We start from the raw sequence: 20,202 nt of genomic DNA, 5'->3' as shown, positions 1-20,202 counted from the left end.
GCTTATGCGGCACAAACATTTCAATTATGCATTTCAGCAACAGTGTGGAGCTGACATTTATATGGTCTCTGCTTGCAATAGTGTCGGAGACATTTCTGAAAACAGCATTTTCAATTTTAGGACATATAGATTTTTATATTCTTTACTTGGAATAGTAGAATCCTATTGCATAGAAAGCAGCCACTCAGCCCATAGCGATAGTGCCAGCCCCTTTACAGGGCAATCTAGCTAATGGCACCTCACCTTTCCCTTTTATTTGTTTTACTTTGGTAGTTAATTTAAACGTTGTTTTTTTTTGCACGCAATTTAAGAGCGTAAGATACATTTAATGCTCTTCTGGTTCGTTAATCACACTTTTGTTCATGTCTGTAACCTTGTACTTTTGTCATGTGCATTGCTATTAATATTCAATAAATCTGCAGTCTTTACTGAAGGATATCTTCTGTCTCTTTGTTAACGTGATGGCCAGACATGGTTTGGTCAACAGAGCGCACTTGACGTCACGCAGCACAAATGGTGGCCATTCGGCCCATCATGAGGATACCAGCTCCCCATGGCAGATCCTGCCAATTGGAACCAATTTATTTTTTGAAGTGAAACAATTGAAAGTCCACAGGTTTGAACCCCTGGTCTCAGGGCTGAGGTTCATTCGCTCGATAGCCATTCCAGTACAAAGAACAAAGGACAAAGAAAATTACAGCACAGGAACTGGAACTTCGGCCCTCCAAGCCTGCTCCAGCCATGATGCCCGATTGAACTAAAACCCCCTGCCCATCTGGGGAACATTTCCCTCTATTTCCATCCTATACATGTGTTTATCAAGGCGCTCTTTAAAACTCACTACTGTGTTCACTTCCACTACCTCCCCCATCAGCGAGCTCCAGGCACCAACCACCTTTTGTGTAAAAAACATGTCTCATATATTTTCTTGCTGCTCACACCTTAAACCTATGCCCCCTAGTAATTGACTCTTCCACCCTGGGAAAAACCTTCTGACTCTCCTTTCTGCTCATGCCTCTCATAATCTTGTAGCCAATTATCAGGACACCCCCTCAACCTCTGTCGGTCCAGTGAGAGCAACCCAAATTTCTCCAACCTCTCCTCATAGCTAATGCCCTCCATACCAGGCAACATGCTGGTAATTCTTTTCTGTACCCTCTCCAAAGCATTCACATTCTTCTGGTAGTGTGGCGACCAGAATTGATCACTATGTTCCAAGTGCAGCCTAACTAATCTTCTGCAAGGCTGCAAAATGACTTGCCAATTTTTCAACTCATGCCCCGGCCAATGAAGGCAAACATGCTGTATGCCTTCTTGACTACCTTCTCCACCTGCATTGCCACTTTCAGTGACCTGTGTACCTGCACATCCAGATCCCTCTACCTATCAATACTCTTAAGGGTTGTGCCATTTACTGTATATTTCCTATCTGTTTTAAAGCTTCCAAAATGCATCATCTCACATTTGTCCAGATTAAACTCCATCTGCCATCCCTTTGGTGAAGCCTCCAACTGATCTATATCCTACTGTTTCCTCATCGCTATCCGCAAATCTACGAACCTTTGTGCTGTTTTCAAACTTATTAATCAATTCAGTTACATTTTCTTCCAAATTATTTATAGCAATGATCCCAGCAGTAACCCTGAGGAAAGCCCTTGTCACAGCCCTCCATTCAGAAATGTTTTGTTTTGGTGGTCTTATCATTATGCTGCCGTCTCCACACCCTCAGCCCCAGCCCCTGCCCTACCCCACCCGTCTAAAAATATAACAACGAAAAACAATGGGGATTAAGGTGTTGGGAGAGGGGAAGCTTCCTAATAGGAATGAGGGAATTGAGGAGCTAACTGCACCAGGCTGGGAAAGCGAGAACAATCCCAAAATGCCCCCAACACCCAAAGAGGAACGGTCCTCCTGCGTCTGGTTTAACTACATCGGCTGCAGTGGTAATTCGGGTCATTAGGGATGGGCTATAAATGTTGGCCAGGACAGCGACTCCCACACACAATGTATTTGTTACTTCACTCATTGATAAGTGCATTGTGGGCAGGGCCAGAATGTATTTCCCATCCCGAATCACCATTGAACCGTGTGGCTTGTGTTGACCGTGGTGTTGTACTTAAAGTCTCATGTACTGAATCAGATGGGTTTCAGTAACAATTGACTCATGGTTCGATTGTTGAATTCCAGATTGTTTTTATTGCATTCAGGATTCTCTAACTGCCATGGCTGGAATTCAATCCTCATGTATGCTCAAAGCATTAGCTCTGGCTTTCTGGATTAATCACCATGCCATTATAAGATGCCGTTATAACATCCCTGAAGGGGGAGGGGGGAACAATTTATCATGATGGGTTTTGTGTCTGTGTTAAAATAGAATCGTAGAAACAATACATTGCAGAAAGAGGCCATTCGGTCCATCGAGTCTGCACTGACTCTCTGAAAGAGAAATCAATCCAGACCCTCCCCTCTGCCCACAGTCAATCCTGTACATCTGTGGGACACAAAGGTGCATTTTGGTATGGCCAATACACCCAAACTGCACATCCTTGGACTGAGGTATGAGACTAGAGTATCCGGATAAAACCGATGCAGATACGGGGAGAACGTGCAAATTTAACACAGGCAGCTACCCAAGGCTGGATTCGAACCAGTGTCTCTGGCACTGCAGAGATAACCACTGTGCTTAGGACTCTGGATGGCTTGCCCAGAGGCCGTTCCCCCTAGCATCAAACTTTAGTGTGACTGCTCAACCTGTACTTGGTATTTTAAGCGGAATGATCCAGGAATGACACAAATTACATTCTCAGTCCCGAAGTTCATGCTCTGAAAATCCTATCAGGTGTTGATTTTCTTTTGCTTCTTGGCAGCAGGAGGGTTAATCGCCTTTGGGTTGCTTATTTTGATAGAAACTGTTGAGATGTAATGATACATGCGTTCACTGCTGATTGGGGGAACCAGGGTCTGGTTGACAAGGCGACCAACGGCAGAAAGAAGTCCTCCGAGTGTGCGGTTTCACTCAACAGGTCGCTGAGCCTCTCAGTTTGTTCAAAGATCAGAACTTGTGGTTTAATCACCCGGGACTGGAAACTCCAGCAGCGAGATGGCAGTTAGTCAGAGCCGGGGGGAGTGGTGAGAGGCCAGGTGTTGCCAACTGTCGACAAGCCTGAATCTTTTCAGAGACTTTCCCAGCGACTGAAGCTGCAGGAGATTTCTGCAGAAGACAGTTCCAAAGGCACACAGGTCTCTGAAAGGAGAAACAATTATTTTATTCGCTCTCTTTCCAATCTGTCCCGCGAAGGTTAAACATTCCGTCAGCTTCCACTCTCACACCGCTGCCCCCATCACCCCTCCGGCCCCCACACCCCCCACACTCCTTCAAAAGATCATATATGTTTCAAACAATCATCACTCAATCTTCTATACTCCAATGGATTCTGTCCGATCTTTCCTCGTATCACCCCGTCCCAAGTCCCCACTCAAGTGGAACACGTTAAGAAAGACAATCTGTGTTCTTTACACAGTCTGCCCTTCATGTGACTCCTGACACACAGCATTTTTATTCATTCATGGAACATGGGCGTTTATTGCCCATCTCCAGTTGCCCTTGGAGGGCAGTTGACAGTCAACCACATTGATGTGGCTCTAGACTCACGTGTTGGCCTAACCTGGTAAGCACGGCAGATTTCCTTCCCTAAAGGACATAGTGACCCAGATGTTTTTGTTTCTCTGACAATTGACAAAGATTTCACTGTCATCAGTAGATACAAAATTTTAAGGGTTTTTTTGAAATTGAATTGTGTTTCAAGCACTGGACCCCAGAAGATTGGCTGAGTTTTTGGATTGTTACTCTAGAGATAATATCACCACGCCATTCCGTCCCCTGGTTGACTGTGAACAATGATCTGAGATGGCCATTAGCAAACAATATCTGAAAGCGTGTGTATCTATGTGTGTGTGAATCTGTGTGTGTGTGCGTATCTTTGTGTGTCCGTGTGTGTGTGTGTGTGTGTGTGTGTGCATGTGTGCGTTTATATCTGTGTGTCATTTTGCCTGAGACAATCTGCCTGTCTTTGTCCATGTCTGTGTTTGTGTGTGCGTGTTTCAGCTTTTGTCTAAGAGAGTTTGCGTTGTCTGAGTGTGTGTGCATGTTTGAGTGTGAGTTTTTCTGTGCGCTTGTTTGTTTGAGTCTGTGTATGTGTGTGTCTGAACGTATGTGTGCATGAGGGAGAGTGTGTGTGTGTGTGTGAGAGAGAGAGAGAGAGAGAGAGAGAGAGAGGAGAGAGAGAGGGATTGCCCACACACACACACATACACACACACAGACACACGCACACACACTCTCTCTCTCACGCACACATACTTTCACACACGCACACACACATACTCAAACAAACAAGCACACAGAAAAGATTACACTCAGACATGCCCACTGTTCAAGGGCAATTAGAAAGAGCAACACAAAACCAGAAAATGCTGGAAAGGTTCTGCAGCTCTGACATCATCTGTGAAGAGAGAATAGTGTTAACGTTTCGAGTCTGGATTACCCTGACGAATTGTCATCGAGACTCTAAACTTTGGTTCTATTCTCTCTCCGTAGCTACTGTCAGACCCACTGAGATGTTCCAGAATGTTGTTTTTTTTTGTTTTGGATTAACGAATCAGCAGTAATTTGTGTTTCGGACCAGTAACAATTTTTGACTTTGCGAACAACACTCATAGACAAATGAATGAAAATTATTGAGAAAAAAATCCAAGAATTAACAAGTTCCTGTTTAGCCGATTCTTCAGGCAGAAACCATTAATGAATCAAATGAAAGTGTTGCAATCCAGTCAATCCTGTTACTCATTTGGTTTCTATATTAAAGAACGAGGCAATTCGGCCTAACAAGCACATGTTTGCTATCTCAATGAGCTAAAAAAAAAGCCCAACTGTATTTTTCGTTGACACATGTCCCTCTGCATGTTATATTTTCGATTCTGTAATCATTCTCTTTTGAAAGTCATCCCAGAAAATGTTTTCTCTGGTCTTTGAAACCATGAATCCCAGAGCCGAACATTTGGCGATGTAAACCCGACTTGCTCATCATCGATTTCAGGAACAGTTCTTGCTATGTCTCTTACACGTACACGTTACTAAGCCACCATGAAAGTTTAATATGTGCAGTAACATACAGGCTACAGAGAAGTAGCAGTTTGTCACATGGCCTCTCTCTCCCTGCTCTGACAGTAAACAAGATTATGACTGATCTTATTATAAGCTTCTGCCAACCCTGGTCACATTTCACCCTTCTTGTTTACTAAGAATCTAGCTCCTTCTGCCTTTAAAAATACTGAAAGACTGCTTCCACTGCCTTCTGAGGGGCACATGACCCTCTGAGAGGAAAACCTCCCACTCTTCTCTCTCCTAAATGTGCGACCCCATTTTTTTAAAGAGTGCCCTTGGGGCTTCACTGGAACATTGCAGCAGGATAAGGAGGGACTCGTAGGCAGGGAGAGCGAGGATCAAAACAGGCTGTGAGTTGGAATTCTCGAAATGAGCCACACATTTCTTCTCAGGGAAGAAACCAGCGTAGGCCAAAGTGCAGCAATTCAGACAAAAACAGGAAACGCTGCCTGCATTAAGCCAGTCAGTAACTGTGCAAGTGAGAAACCGAGTTCAGGTTTCAGACTGATGTCTTTGTTATGAGGGCTGGAAGATGTAAGAGATGAAGAGTTATCTTTATTCTTCTGCCCCATGTGGTTGTTGTAACCTCTCGCCTCTTGTCTAAATGAATATTTCAGAAGGTCGGTAAATGTTGGCCACATTTCTCTCGGTCTTGCCTCACACACAGTCCAGGTTGTAGGCAGATTTCCTTTCTGAAAGAACATAAAAACTAGAAGCAGGAATAGGCCACCTGGCCCTCCGAGCCTGATCCGCCATTCATTAAAAACATTGCTGATCTTTTTCCTGAATTCAACTCCACTTACCCGCCCGCTCGCCATAACCCTGAATTCCTTTACTGCTCAAAAATCTATCTTTGCCTTAAAAATGTTTAACGATGTAGCCTCAACTGTTTCACCGGATAGGTATCTATACAGATTCACAACCATTTAGATGATGAGGTTCCTCCTCAACACAATCCAAAATCTCCCCATCTTTATGAGGAAGTCTTGTCCCTTAGTTCTAATTTCATCTGTCAGTGGAAACAGCCCCCTTGCTCCTATCATATTTATTCCTTTCATATTTGTATGCGTTTCTATAAGACCACACCACCCCCCCACCCCCACCACCATTTTCTTCCAAACCCCAATGAGCACTGTTGCATCATTGGTGCACAGAAGTTGCTTTTGCAAAAACGGATGACAGTTTTATTATGGTCTCTATTATTCAGCCGAATTTTCAATTCTACATTTCTATTAATTATATTTAAATTCCACCTGTCTCCGCTGGTGCGATTTGAACTCGTGTGTCGAGAGCACCAGACAGTACTTTCTCAAGACACAGCCATTACCACGATAAAATCACAAGGGCAGTCGATACCTGGGAATGCAATCAAAAGGAGATTCACTCTCCAAGTCACTCACCATCCCGACTTGAAAATATAAGGGCCGTTTCTTCAGTACTGATGGGTCATAATCCTGGAATTGTCAGAATTTTATACCTTTCAATGAGATCTCCCATTCTTCCAAATTTAATTGAATGCACGCCTCAATCTCTCCTCAAAGGACATGTGTCAGTCTGCTGAACTTTTGGTGCACCCCATCTATAACAAGTATGTTCTTCCTCGCACTCCTATCTAAACCCAGGTTGATGGCACGCTGACATAGTGTGTTAGCACGGCTGTATCATAGCACCAGGGACTCGGGTTCGATTCCTGGCTTGGGTCGTTGTCTGTGCAGAGTCCGTATGTTGTCCCCGTGTCTACTTAGGTTTTGTCCGGGTGCTCCGGTTTCCTCCCACAGTCTGAAAGATGTACTGGTTGGGTATATTGACAATGCTAAATTCTACACCAATGTACTGGAACAGGCGCCAGAGTGTGACGAATAGAGGATTATCACAGTGACATTATTGCAATATTAATGTAAAGCTACCAGCGACACAAATAAATAGACTTAAATGTTATTGTTGAATTCAAAAAAATCAAATTGCATTCGGCGCACTGAGGGTGCTGGGTGGGGAAGTGATGTGAACGGTATGCCTATACTATTAGTCTGGGACACTTCAGTGGCATGGTCACTGTCCTACAATCTTCACCTTCCAAACATGCTATTCAGTTTTGAATTAATTATTGACCAACCTGTATGAATACATGAACATTTCTGTTTCAGTGTCCAGATGCGCCTTACGTCCGCCCTCTGCTGACTGCCCATTGCACAGCGGGAACAGGCGGTTGGCACGATTCTCTCTGTTTTTCCTCTGGATGATCAGAGGTGCCGACATTAATACAACTCAAACACTATCTGCAAACAGCCAGAACCAAAATTACAACTACAGAGACCAAAAGGAGAGAAAAAGGCACAAACTGGGCAGTTCCGATGGTTTCAGGACATGGAAATTAATCTGTTCTGACGTGTGCTATAGATTTGAGCTCATGGCTCAGCGCTGAAAGAGTTAATGGAAAAGCGAACATGCGATGAGCAGGAGCTACTCTAAGTGTTTCAGTGCAAGTAAGACCAGAACCTTGCAGTCATGTATTATAGCGAGCAATCCCCCTCTCTCTCTCTCTGTCTCTCAGTCTCTCTCTTTCTCTCTCCCTCTCTCACTGAATCTCTCTCTCTCTTTCTCTCACTCTCATCTCTCTCCCTCTCACTCTCTCTCTCTCAGTCTCTCTCTCTGACTCTCTCTATCTTTTTCTCAGTCTCTCTCTCTCTCTCTGACTCTCTCTCTCTTTCTCTCACTCTCTCACACACACATAATTTCACACACGCACACACGCACACACAAACAAGCACTCACACAGAAAAACTCACACTCAGACATGCACACACACTCAGACAACAACGAAAACTCTCTTAGACAAAAGCTGACACACACACACATACACACACAAACAAACAAGCACAGACGTGGACAGACAGGTTGATTATCTCAGACAGTATGATATACAAACATAAACACACACATGCACACAACCACACACACACACACACGCACACACAGATACACACACACACACACACAGATACACACGCTGTCAGATAAACACACACATGGACGCGCACTGATACACACTGACAAACAAACACAAACACATACACTGTCAGACAACACATATATAGACACTCAAACAAGGACACAGAAACACAGACACTCACAGAGGAGACACATATGTTCAGACAAACTCAGGCGCACACACACACACACACACACACACACACACACTGCTTCTCAGCTAAATACACACACGCAGATAAACAAACAGGCACAGACACACACAAGCAGAGTTTCCGAAATCATATGCACGGATGCACCCACACAGAGCCAAACACAGACACACACATGCAGTATCAAAAGAACGTGTAGAGAAAGACATACACTGTTGCAAAATAGAAACAGGAATAGGCCATTCGGCCTTCCGAGCCTTCTCCGCCACTCACTATGATCATGGATGATCATCTAATTCAATATCCTGATCGTGCCTTCCGCCATATCCCTTGATCCCTTTAGCCCCAAGAACTGTATCCAATTTATTTTTGAAATCTCGCCATAATCACTTGTACAAATTCACCACTGTCTGGATGATGAAGTTTCTCTTCACCTCAGTTCTAAAGGTTTTACCCTTTATCCTCAAACTATTAACCCTAGTTCTGGACTCCCCAACCGTCTGGAATTGAATTTACGCTGCCTAACACTTTTAGAATTTTATCAGTTTCTGTTAGATCCTTCTCACTCTTCTAAACTCCAAATATTACAATCCAAACTGACTTTGTCTCTCCTCCACGACAGACCAGGAATCAGACTTCACTCTGCTCTGCAGTAAGGACATCTTTCCTCAGATAAGGACACAGACACTGCACACAATACTCCGGTTTTGGGCTCACCAACGCCCTATAAAATTGCAGTAATATTCCCCTATCCTTATACTCACATCCTGTCGTTATGAAGGCCAACATACCATTTGCCTTCCTTCCTGCCCGCTGTACCATTTGTGAATACATATGGATACCAAGCTCTCGCTGAGTATTCACCTCTCAATTTATACCCATTCAAATATTTCCTTCCTACTGTTACTACTGAAGTGGATAATCTCGCATTTACCCACATTATACTGCATTTGCCATGCGTGTGCTCATTCACTCTGCCTATTCAAATCACACTGAAGCATCATTGCATCCTCCTCAGAGCTCACCCTTTCTCCTAACTTTGCATCATCTGCAACTTGGAGATAATGCATTTAGTTCCCTCTTTCAATTCAATTCTATATAATATGAACAATTGGGATCCTAGCACGGATTCCTGTGGTTCCTCACCGGTCACTGCCAGCCAATTGGAAAAAAACAGCCATTTCTACCAACTTTTTGCCTCCTATCTGCCAAGCAGATTTCTATCCATCTCAAGACACTATCCATTTGTTTCAACTTTGTATGGTTGTATGCTATATAAGACATTGTCGAAACCCTTCTAACGTCTAAATAACCCATATACACCGATTTTCCTTGGTCACCTCTATTAGTTGCATTCTCACACAATCCCAGTAGCTTTGCTAAGCATGATTTCCTTTTTGCAAATCCATGTTGACTTCGTCTGACTATACCACTGCCTTCCAAATGCTGAGCAACTTCCCAATCCTGATGTTCGGCTAATTAGTTTATGGTTCACCCTATTTTTCTCTACCCTTTTTGAATGGTGGACATTTATTAGCTACCTTCCAATCTTTAGGTACCATCTTAGAGCCTAAAACATTTTCTGAAAATGCCCACAAATGGATCAACTTTTGTTATGTTTCTCACCTTCTTACTTCCATACTCTATTGCCCCCTTCCCAATCAATCCCTACGCCCTTTTTTTGCTGCATTTTAAACTGCTCCAAATTCTCAAGTCAATGGATTAATTTGCCAATTTGTCTGTTTCTTCATCCTTTGGAAGCCATGGCTTGGCCACAGTTACCTCACCATTCTTCCACATCCTCTGTACTAATGCCTTCCTTCAATATCACATAGAATCCCTACAGTGCAGAAGACCATTCGGCCTATCGAGTCTGGATTTACCACAATCCCATCCAGGCCCTATTTCCCTAATCACACATATTTCTCCTGCTAATCTCCTGACACGAGGGTCAATTTCACATGGCCAATCATCCTAATCCGCACATGTCTGGGGAAGAAACTGGGACGCTCCGAGGAAATCCATGCAGACACGGGGAGAATGTGCCAACTCCACACGGACGTTGATGATACGTCGGAATTGAACACGTGCTCCTGTCGCTGTGAGGCAGCAGCATCACTGAGCAAATTATTATTATTAACATTATTATTATTATTATTATTACCATTATTCTTATTGCTTATTCAATAATCCTTGATACTTTCTACTACGTTGATCGAGTTCCGTTCATTGGGCGGAAGTTGGTCGATTTGGATTTGTCCTGCCTTTTGCGATCGGGTATGTCTGCGAAAATTCCACAATAGTGGAATTATGATAGTTTTGATAGTGTCATAGCAGTACTTGAATAGATTGGCTGGGGCACAGATAGTCCAAGAGCAAAAATCGTTATTATTGTTGCTGAAGTATTGTCAGGACGAATAATCTTTACATTGTCCAATGCTTTTAACATGGGGTTAGGCCAGATACCAATCATGATCATTGCATCAGCCCCAGAGAACCATTGTTCGCGCTGAGAAGCAGAGAAGCCACAGTGTGGGCATTGTGTCCAGCTTGAGGTGTAATTCACTCTGTTATCTCTCGCAATTTAAACAAAGTTGGCAGGCGAGAGGCCAGAGTGTGAAACGTCACCTATGCAATCAACAGCAATCTGAAGGAAGACAGCAGGTATTTATCGCAAATCACACACACACACACGCACACACACACTTGCTCAATAATTGTCAGACTCCAGTGGAATTGTTATTGTGTGACACCAACCGTTTCTTTTTATTTCCAACAGAGGAATTAAAAAAGCAGCGAAACGATGAAAACAGTAACGTTTCAGGTCCCCGGCGCCAATGTGCAATGTAATTGCAGGGAAAACTGGTTGACAAATTTGTCTTCTCAGTGAGTAATTTGTGAGGCATTTTAACAAAGCGCCCTTTAGCAAACCAATCACCCACATTTGTAAATTCAAAAAAGGTTCTGCCGAGATTTGAACTCGGATCGCTGGATTCAGAGTCCAGAGTGCTCACCATTACACCACAGAACCCAACACACAGCAGCAAATTGAAAATCGTCACTCAATACTTGTGCCCTTTTAACCAACAGGGAGAAATATCAAGCCCATTGCACAATCCCGTTAATTACCCAAACCTGCCCTTGCTGGTTCCTCCTGTAACAATGAGTAGGCTACCTTCGACCGCATTACATTTCATTGTAGCTGACTACATTCAAAGAGCAATGTTAGCATTGAACTGACATAGACCTTACTGCGGTAAACCTACTGAACAACATCACCTTATCACAGCTCTGCTTTTATCAAACTGGAAGCCAATGTGAAAATATAAACAATTTCAAATCTTAGCAGACAGGAAGGAGTGTGTGAGTGCGGACAATTGGCGCTGTGCACATTCCTGTAATCAGTAACTGGGAGAATTAGACAGATGGGATCCGGGTGGTCTCGTGGTTAGGATTCGGCGCTTTCAGGGTCGCAGGCTGCCTTCGATGCGTTAAGATTTAAGGATTTGTATAAACTTCCTGGTCCAAAGTAGCTCTGCCAGAATCGGTGGAGTGAGATTTGCACTTTTGCTTCCGGGTTGGAAATGTCACATGCGCAGCAGGTCAAGAAAAAACACAGAGTGAAAGACAGTGATATGATGTAAAACGCTGCCTATAGAGATGGTGATACAAGGTAGAATCTGGGTGGTAACGGGTCAGATTTAACCATTTGTTTTGACAGAAATATCACTCAGTTCTGAGTAAAATTCTCAGGCTAAATGACAAGAAAACTTCTCCATAAATGAAACACTAAACTATTTGACCTCGACTGATTGCAAGCAGTTTTCATTCAGAAAGCAGTAACTGTGCGATTCATAAAGCAGATTGGAGAAAGTCTCAGTTTGAGCTGTGACACTGCCGGGCGAATAGAGAGCTGAAGTTCACCCAGAAAAACAGCAAAGTTTAATAACAACGGGTTCTGAAAACTTCAGCGGGAATCTCAACATAAAACAAAACACTTTTCACTTGTCCATGAAGGATTAGCAGGTGACAGACAGCGCCGTGTATTACTGTGCACTGAGAGCCACAGAGAATGAGGTTCCCGGGGGCCTCATACAAAATCTGACACATGTTGATAATCAATGGTTCATTGTCAGGACAACACATGGGATTAAATATCAGAGAAAATTTATTCATAGTGAATGCGACAATAGAGTCCTGTTTGAGTGTTTTCCCTCACTGAGATTAAGGATTGTCACTGTTAGGAAATTTGACACTGTTTTACTCATATTACTATCAGATCAATTCCAATCGTTCCCCGAACCCATTCACACAATCCCGCAGATCTCCAAGGTGAACAATGTCATCAGACTGTACTTTAAATGTTCCAGATCTTTTAACTGCCTGACAGACCACACCTTTCAAATGTGATCAAATATCAAAGGCAGACTTAAAGTTGTTACATGTTGAAGTCGCTGGGCTAAAATTATTGACTTTATAAACAAAAAAAGACACAGTTGCAAACAGTTGAGACAACAATATTGGACGGATATTTTGCTCGAGATTAAAGTGCACAAATGCTGATGCGGTTTTTTTTCCAACGGTCTCGACTTTCACTGAAGGTGTCAGAACTGCTTTGTAGAAAGTTAAACAATTTTTATTGTGGCTTTCCTTGACGTGCGGGCTCGTTGGTCTAGGGGTATGACTCTCGCTTAGGGTATCTCAACCCATTAATATGCGAGAGGTCCCGGGTTCAAATCCTGGACGAGCCCTTCGTTAGTTTCGTTTTGACCAAGTCCAATATCGTGATTTGTTGAAGGTGCAAACGGCGGGATGGCTTTCTGCTGCTTGGCTCCGAAAAAAAAAGGCACAGAGTTTAAGAGCACAGAAAGCGCCCACTGGGGCACCCACATGGCAGGAGAGCACACCCATCCTATCCGCGCCTGCCGTGTGACATCTGGATGGGAAACATTCGTTCTGATTCTCACTCCAGAGATAGTGCCAAAAATACTGACATCACCCGCTATTTTCTGTTTTTATTTCAGATTTCGAAAGTCCACAGTATGCTATTTATATTAGACTTTATGTTTTGTGCTGATAAGTGGCAAGTAACATTCGCGCCACACAAATGCCAGGCAATGTCCATCACCAATAACAGAAAATCTAACCACCGCCCCTTGACATTCGATAGTTTTTCCATCACTGAATCCCCCACTGTTAACATTCTTGCTGTTACCATTGACCAGAATTTCAATTGGACTCTCCACATAAACACAGTGCTTACAAGAGCAGGTCAGAGGCCAGGAATACCCCGGCGTATGACTCACCCCTTGATTCCCCAGAGCCTGTCCACCATCTACAAGGCACAATTCAGGAGCGTGCTGGAATATTCCCCACTTGACTGGATGGGTGCCGCTCCAACAACACTCAAAAAGCTTGACATCATCAGGGCAAAGCAGACTAATTGATTGACACCAGATCCACAAGCATTCAATCCCACTACAACCGAAGCTCAGTAGCAGCGATGTTACTATCTAAAAGATGCACAACAGCAATTCACCAAAGATCATTAGACAACACCTTCAAAACCCAGGACTACCTCCATCCAGAAGGACAAAGGTAGTAGACACATGGGAACACCAGCACCTGTAAGTTGTCCTCCAAGTCATTCACCATCCTGCCTTGGAGTTATACTGCCATTGTTTCGCATGGACCCATTCTATGGTCTAATCACGTTCTGAGTTAATGCGTACCTCACTCTGAGGGCGTGACCCGCAAAATATTTTCTCATTGTTCATTTCTCTCATCTCTCCCTCGATGCAAACAAAACGAAGAAAATTGCGATTGACTTCAGAAAGCGCAGAACAGAATATGCCCCTGTCTACATAAAAGGGGACGAAGTAGAATGGATCGAGAGTTTCAGATATTTCGGTGTCCAGATCACCAACAACCTGTCCTGGTCCCCCCCATGCCGACACTATATTGAAGGAAGCCCACCAACGCCTCTACTTTCTCAGAAGACTTGGGAAATTTGACATGTCAGCGACGACGGTCACCGAGTTTTACATGTGCACCATAGAAAATAGTCTTTCTAGTTGTATCACAGCTTAGTATGGCTCCTGCTCTGCCCAAGACCGCAAGAATCAACGAAAGGTCGTGAATGTAACCCGATCCATCACGCAAACCAGCCTCCCATCCATTGAATCTGTCTCAGCTTCTTGCTGCCTCGGCGAAGCATCCAGCGTAATTAAGGACCCCCCACACCCCCGACATTCTCTCTTCCACCTTCTTCCTTTGAGAGAAATATAGCCTGAAGTCACGTACCAGCCAACTCAAGAATAGGGTTTTCCCTGCTGCTATCATACTTTTGAAAGGTCATTGTCTTGCATTAAGTTGATCTTTCTCCACAATCTGATAAGGACTGCAACACCAGTTTCTGCAATCTCCCGTTTCCTTCTCTATGAGTGGTAGGCTTTGTCTGAAAGCGCAGAAGAAAAAATATATGTTTCGTTGTATACTAATACATGTGACAATAATAAATAAAATCAAATCAAATCATTTCATTTCCCCTGACTTCCACACGCTTCCTGTTGTTAAATTTCCTCCCTCCTGAGTTTCATTCGCTCCAAACTCCCACATTTATTTTCATCTTTTCCTGTTGTAATGAAAGATCATGGATGTAAAAGATGACCTGTGTTTCCTTGTCCACAAATTCTGCCTGAATTCCTAAGTTTCTGCAGCATCTTCCATCTTCGCTGCGGTTACCTGATGGATTTTGAATAGCCCAGAGAGCGCATTTTCTTTCAATCAGTGGCTGCGTATAATTTTTTAATATATATATGCCAAACCAAACCCCATAGAGTCAACGACCTTCTTCTGGTTTACCTTTCCAGGAGAAAGTATAAACACCCACTTTTTTTCTGAAGCTGGCCTTGTCCTACCCGCCAGGCCTCACTAAGGGCAGAAATGTGAATGTTGAAATACCTGCGCTCCCAGGCTATGAAAGCAGTACACCATTCCTGTCTGTCGCTGTTGGACAGACCCATAAAGCCCTGACATTCCAGGTCCAGAACTGCTTTTATTTCTACAAAAATACACTTCATTTGTAAAATATCTGGAAGATTACAAACATTTCAAAGTGGCTATCACACAAAGTGCCAGAAGGTACAATTCCTCTACGTATGTCATTTTGCACTCTGAGGTGCATCAATACAGTCAAATAAACATTGCAGGCATTGCAAAATGGTCATTATCAATGGTACAAAAGCACTTCAGTTCTTTACACTCTGTTGTAGATGATGGTGACAGTCTCCGAGGCCTCTTTTTCCTCTTCTAGGTGGTAGTTGCTGACCCGACCATTCACAGGCACCTCTGGGTGCCTTTCCCCTGAAAAGAATTTTTTATTTGTAAAATATATGGAAGAACATTCTAAACAAAATGGTCATCGCACAACGTACACAGATTTCAAGCGGTCTACATAGATCAAGAAGAATTCTGAGGTGTTTCAGTCTAATTGAGATACATGTAATGTGCACCTTGTACATTCAATGTGAATCATAAGGCCGGAGGTGTTCTATACATTTCCCTACCCCTCAATGCACTGCGGCTGAAAGATCTGAGACAACAACATTCCCCCTTTACATATCTGTGCTGGATATCCCAAGCTTTCGTGCATTCCTCAGCTCATAGTCCTGGAATTTGGAATGTGTCATCTGCAATATTCGGTCGGGTACAACACTTTACACTGGGAAAACTCTTTCCATCCATTCATTTCACCTTGCCTGCTCTATTGTTGCATGGTTTATCTATTTCTCCTTGTCAAAGCAGGGAACATTTCCAACTCTCCCGTGCACTGGCACTACACTCATATCCAAGGAGGATTGAAATATTATGGTCAGTACTTTCGCTAATTCCGTCATTCCCGTCCTCAGCAACTATGTACATCCCACCCATACCGAGTAAATCATTGAACTGATTGTGATACAACATGTCTTGGATCGAAAGGAGTTAACTGAACTTGTTTGTTCAGTGAATGAAATTAATGTCAGCCTCTATGGATCCCAACTGTGTCACTGGAGGGTTTCTCCCTTCTAGTAATAAAGGACTCCTTTCAATGGACGCATAAACTCCGGCATTCAAGCTCGAGTGAGAAGGAGTTCAGAATCTGAGAATAGATTGGGGTGTTGCAACAATGGATCAAACTTTGGGAACAATAGATTGGAATCTTCCAACAATCGATGGAGATTTCTTCTTGAACATTGTCGAGTCAATTGACGTTGAGAAACCATTGAATTTCCAGATCAAGGATGTACTGGTACGGATTCAAGAGGTGTATTATCCTATTCTGGCTATCGTTGGTGTCCCTGGTAAGTTTCTCTATCCATTTTTTTTATTCCATAAACCAGGTTAAACTGCATTTTTCTTCTGTGTGCCTTCATTTTGGAAAAAAGAAACGAATTAATTCTCTTCAGCTCGTCTTTAATTCCATTACCAATATAGGGGCCCCCAAGCCCCTCCCTGGCTTCTATCTGGGGCTGTTCACAACTTCCAATTTCCCCTTGACCCAAACTAGATTCCCAACACCCAGGCCCAGTCCAAAGTCACCCCCACCTATGCCTCAGCTCAGCGGCATAATGAACCCTACTAGCCTTGCGAATATTCTCAATCTTGTGATTGAATCCTCCAAGGTTTCACTGTTGCAACTAATCCCATTCCCCTGTCCTTTTCTCAGATTACTGCAAATCCTTCCCATTCATGATTTCTCCAATTACCTGTTTGAAATAAATTTATTTCTCGCCTCCTGTTTGTGATATTCACCTCCACATGTTCATCGTTGCCAGCTTAAAGAAGCGCAGAAAAAATAGATTGATGTGGGAGGCGCTGTCATTCACTTCCCCCTGTCTCTTGTGTGATATCCATGTCGGAGGGAATGTGTAACACATCTCTGACACATGTCTTTGTAACCACGTTCACTGAGCGCCTCTGTTTCTCACTCTCAGCAGGTCGTGTGTTCAGCAACACGAGCAACCTCCCTCTAATGTGTTTGTTTATTATTTTAAATATATTTCCATTAAAGATTTGCCAGCTTGACTATTAATTTATCTCAGCCTCAAAGATGGTCCTGTGCAGATTGATTATTCCCCCAAAGCCAAATATGGAAAAAGACAGGAGGAAGCCAATAGAGTTCATTCACTGTGTTCTGTATGCACAACGCGTATACATAGACACAAAAACAGAGAAATCAAATAACAACATGGGGCAAAAGAGGATAACGCTCGGCAGTGTGTACTGTCTGCAACATGCACTACAACAATTCAAGAAATATCCTTACATAGCGCCTTCCAAAACCACAACCTCTTCCATCTGGAAGGACAAAGGCAGCAGATACATGGGAACACCACCAATTGCAAGTACCCTTCCAAGCCACTCACCATCCTGACTTAAAAAATAACGGCAGTTCCATCTCAGTTTCTGGGTCCGATTCCTGGAATTCCCTCCCCAATGTCATTGTGGGTCAACTCACAACAAGTGGACTGCAGGGATTAAAGATGGAAACTCACCATCACCTTTTCAAGGGCAACTAGCGAGGGACAATATATGTTGGCTAGCCAGTGATGCCCATGTCCTCTGTGCACACCATGCCGTAGAGAGGCAGTGTTACATAGTGTATGGAGAGCCTTGTAGGAGAGGTCAGACCTTATAGAATCAGTGTTTTTTGATGTTGGGGCCCCATACTTGCCGTAATGTATCAGAATTGGACCAGAATGTACAAGTTTGGAATTCCATTGGGACACGTTCCATAATAATTGGATGCCAATTCTGAACGGAAGGAGTCTATTCACTGATCCGTAACCAAAGGATATTCTTCGCCATTGCATATGTTAGGATATTGTCCACCCTTTTCCGATCATCAATCTAGGAACCCCTGGATCAAGAAAAACGATCAAATTCTAAGGCCACATCGTCTCCAGCTTTTTAAATATGTCCAGCCAGTAGGCTTTAACTTTAACATTGGACCAGACTCAACAATCTCTTCTAAGATTCACAAATGTTCCTTTCTAAATCTCATTTTGCTATTCCCTGAAGATTATGGTTTTTCAAACGATCATCCTCGAATCTTTTAAAGGTTGTAAGCCTGCCATGTTCTACTACCTTGCCAGGGAGTGCATTCCAGATTTCCACCACCCTGTAACTGAAAAATGTTTTTTTTCTCTCTCTCTCAAATTCCCTCTGAATCTCCTCACTTCACCTTACATCTATGCCCCTCCATATTGTTCGCTGAACCAAGGGGAACAGCTGCTCCCTACTCCCCCTATCAATCCTCATAATTTAGCATACCTCAATCACGTGCCTCCTTCATCCTTCCCTGCTTTGAAGTGATTTGCGAGAGCTAGGAGAAGCTCTAACAAAAATGTGTAGGGCATAGGAACATAGGAATTAGGAACATAATTAGTCAAATTCAACCCTTTGAGCCTGCTCCACCATTCAACCAGATCATGACTGATCTTTCCCCGCTCTCAAATCCACCTCCTCACCTGTCCTCTGTATCCCTATTTCTCTTGAATATTAGAAAGATATCTACCTTCTGATACCATTCACCAATTCAGACTCCACCACGCTATAGGGCAGCGAATTCCACGAATTCACCACGCTCTGTGAGAAGGAGACAGAGCAAGTGTAATTGGCAGGAGAAGATGCGAGTGGTTGCATGAACTAAGTTTGCAGAGAGGTAACTTATCAGAATGTGATAATGGGAGTTAAAAAAGGTCAATGTCCAGGTAATACAAAACTAAAGAACCATTAACAAATGGACTTGTCGAGGAGGGTTTGTGCATTGGTCAAAATGTCTGACACATTTATGAAATGTGACCCTTTGTTCTCCATGCTTGATATCCTTCCTCTTGTGCAAGATTTTTTTAACACCACCGAACATATTTGAAGATGGTGATTAGGATATGTTTCCCCATTTTTGTGGTCTTCTGTTTTGGGATACTTCCCCTTTTGTGCCCCACAAATGTGACCTCAGTCATTTTATTTCTGTATGGATCTCACCTTCTCCATGAACAAATATTACTTCCTTCTCGCTGAACTCGGCTTTTGTCAATATTTGAACTGAATTGATTTTCTTTCCTGCAATAAATCTGACCGAAATCTATCTAAGATCCAAAATACCACTCATTCATCAATCAATTCATCCCACAATATTTCATAAGGGTAATGTTCGTTTAGCCTCTGTAGATTGTTGATGAATGAATCCATGCACTCATCCGATTGTGACCACTTTTCCCATTCGTCCATTGCCCCTAACACCTCATCCCCTTCACCCAACACGTCACATGACCCCAACCTTCCTGTCGCTTACCATTTCAACTCAGCACCTTGTTCTTATGCCGACATTTTTGACCTTGGCTTGCTGCCATGCTCGAGTGAAGCCCAATGCACACTGGAAGATTAGCACCGCTTCTTCCAGTTGGGCACCTTGCAGCCATCGGACTGATCATTCTGTTCAATAACTTTAAACTATTATCTTATTTCTCCATCCTTCATAGTAAGAAATAACATTTGTTCATGGATAAGTTAATTTCCATTCAGAGAGAAAAAAAGATTGAAGTCACATTTGTGGGTCACAAGAGGGAAAATACCCCAAAACAGAAGGCCACAAAAATGGGGAAACAATTGCCAATCGCCATTTTAAAATATGCCCGGTGTTGTGAAAAATAACTTGGACAAGCAGGAAAGATGTCAAGCATGGAGAACAAAGGGCCACCGATTCGAATAAATAGGACACTTTTGCCAGGCATTCTGATCTAAAAAAGGTGACACCCCATGAAAAGAAGCAAACCATATTAAAGCCAAAACACACACAAGAAGTGAAAGTACTACAGAGAAAGAAAACAACTGTCCGAGGAGAAGGAAATC

The 20,202-nt window shown here is 43.1% G+C and overlaps 1 protein-coding gene and 2 non-coding genes across 3 annotated transcripts in view; 2 read left to right on the top strand and 1 right to left on the bottom strand.

Annotated features, from left to right (window-relative positions):
• Nucleotides 1–11,263: 11,263 nt before the first annotated feature.
• On the bottom strand, nucleotides 11,264–11,335 carry trnaq-cug (transfer RNA glutamine (anticodon CUG)). The gene has a single exon. It is a non-coding gene; the product is annotated as a tRNA-Gln (tRNA).
• A 1,630-nt stretch (nucleotides 11,336–12,965) lies between these two features.
• trnap-agg (transfer RNA proline (anticodon AGG)) lies at nucleotides 12,966–13,055 on the top strand. The gene is given in 2 exon segments: nucleotides 12,966–13,001; nucleotides 13,020–13,055. It is a non-coding gene; the product is annotated as a tRNA-Pro (tRNA).
• A 3,419-nt stretch (nucleotides 13,056–16,474) lies between these two features.
• LOC145362570 (immunoglobulin gamma-1 heavy chain-like) overlaps nucleotides 16,475–20,202 on the top strand; it is a 53,864-nt gene continuing 50,136 nt past the window's right edge. The window contains exon 1 of the mRNA XM_080218570.1: nucleotides 16,475–16,649. Within this exon, the coding sequence (XP_080074696.1) occupies nucleotides 16,475–16,649 (175 nt within the window). The remainder of the gene's footprint in view (nucleotides 16,650–20,202) is intronic.

Source organism: Carcharhinus amblyrhynchos, unplaced genomic scaffold (genome assembly GCF_965287045.1).
Source record: "Carcharhinus amblyrhynchos unplaced genomic scaffold, sCarAmb.v2.hapA scaffold_38, whole genome shotgun sequence".
Classification (NCBI taxonomy): domain Eukaryota; kingdom Metazoa; phylum Chordata; class Chondrichthyes; order Carcharhiniformes; family Carcharhinidae; genus Carcharhinus; species Carcharhinus amblyrhynchos.
Note: the sequence above shows the minus strand (reverse complement) of the source record. Positions and strands in the feature narration are given on the sequence as shown.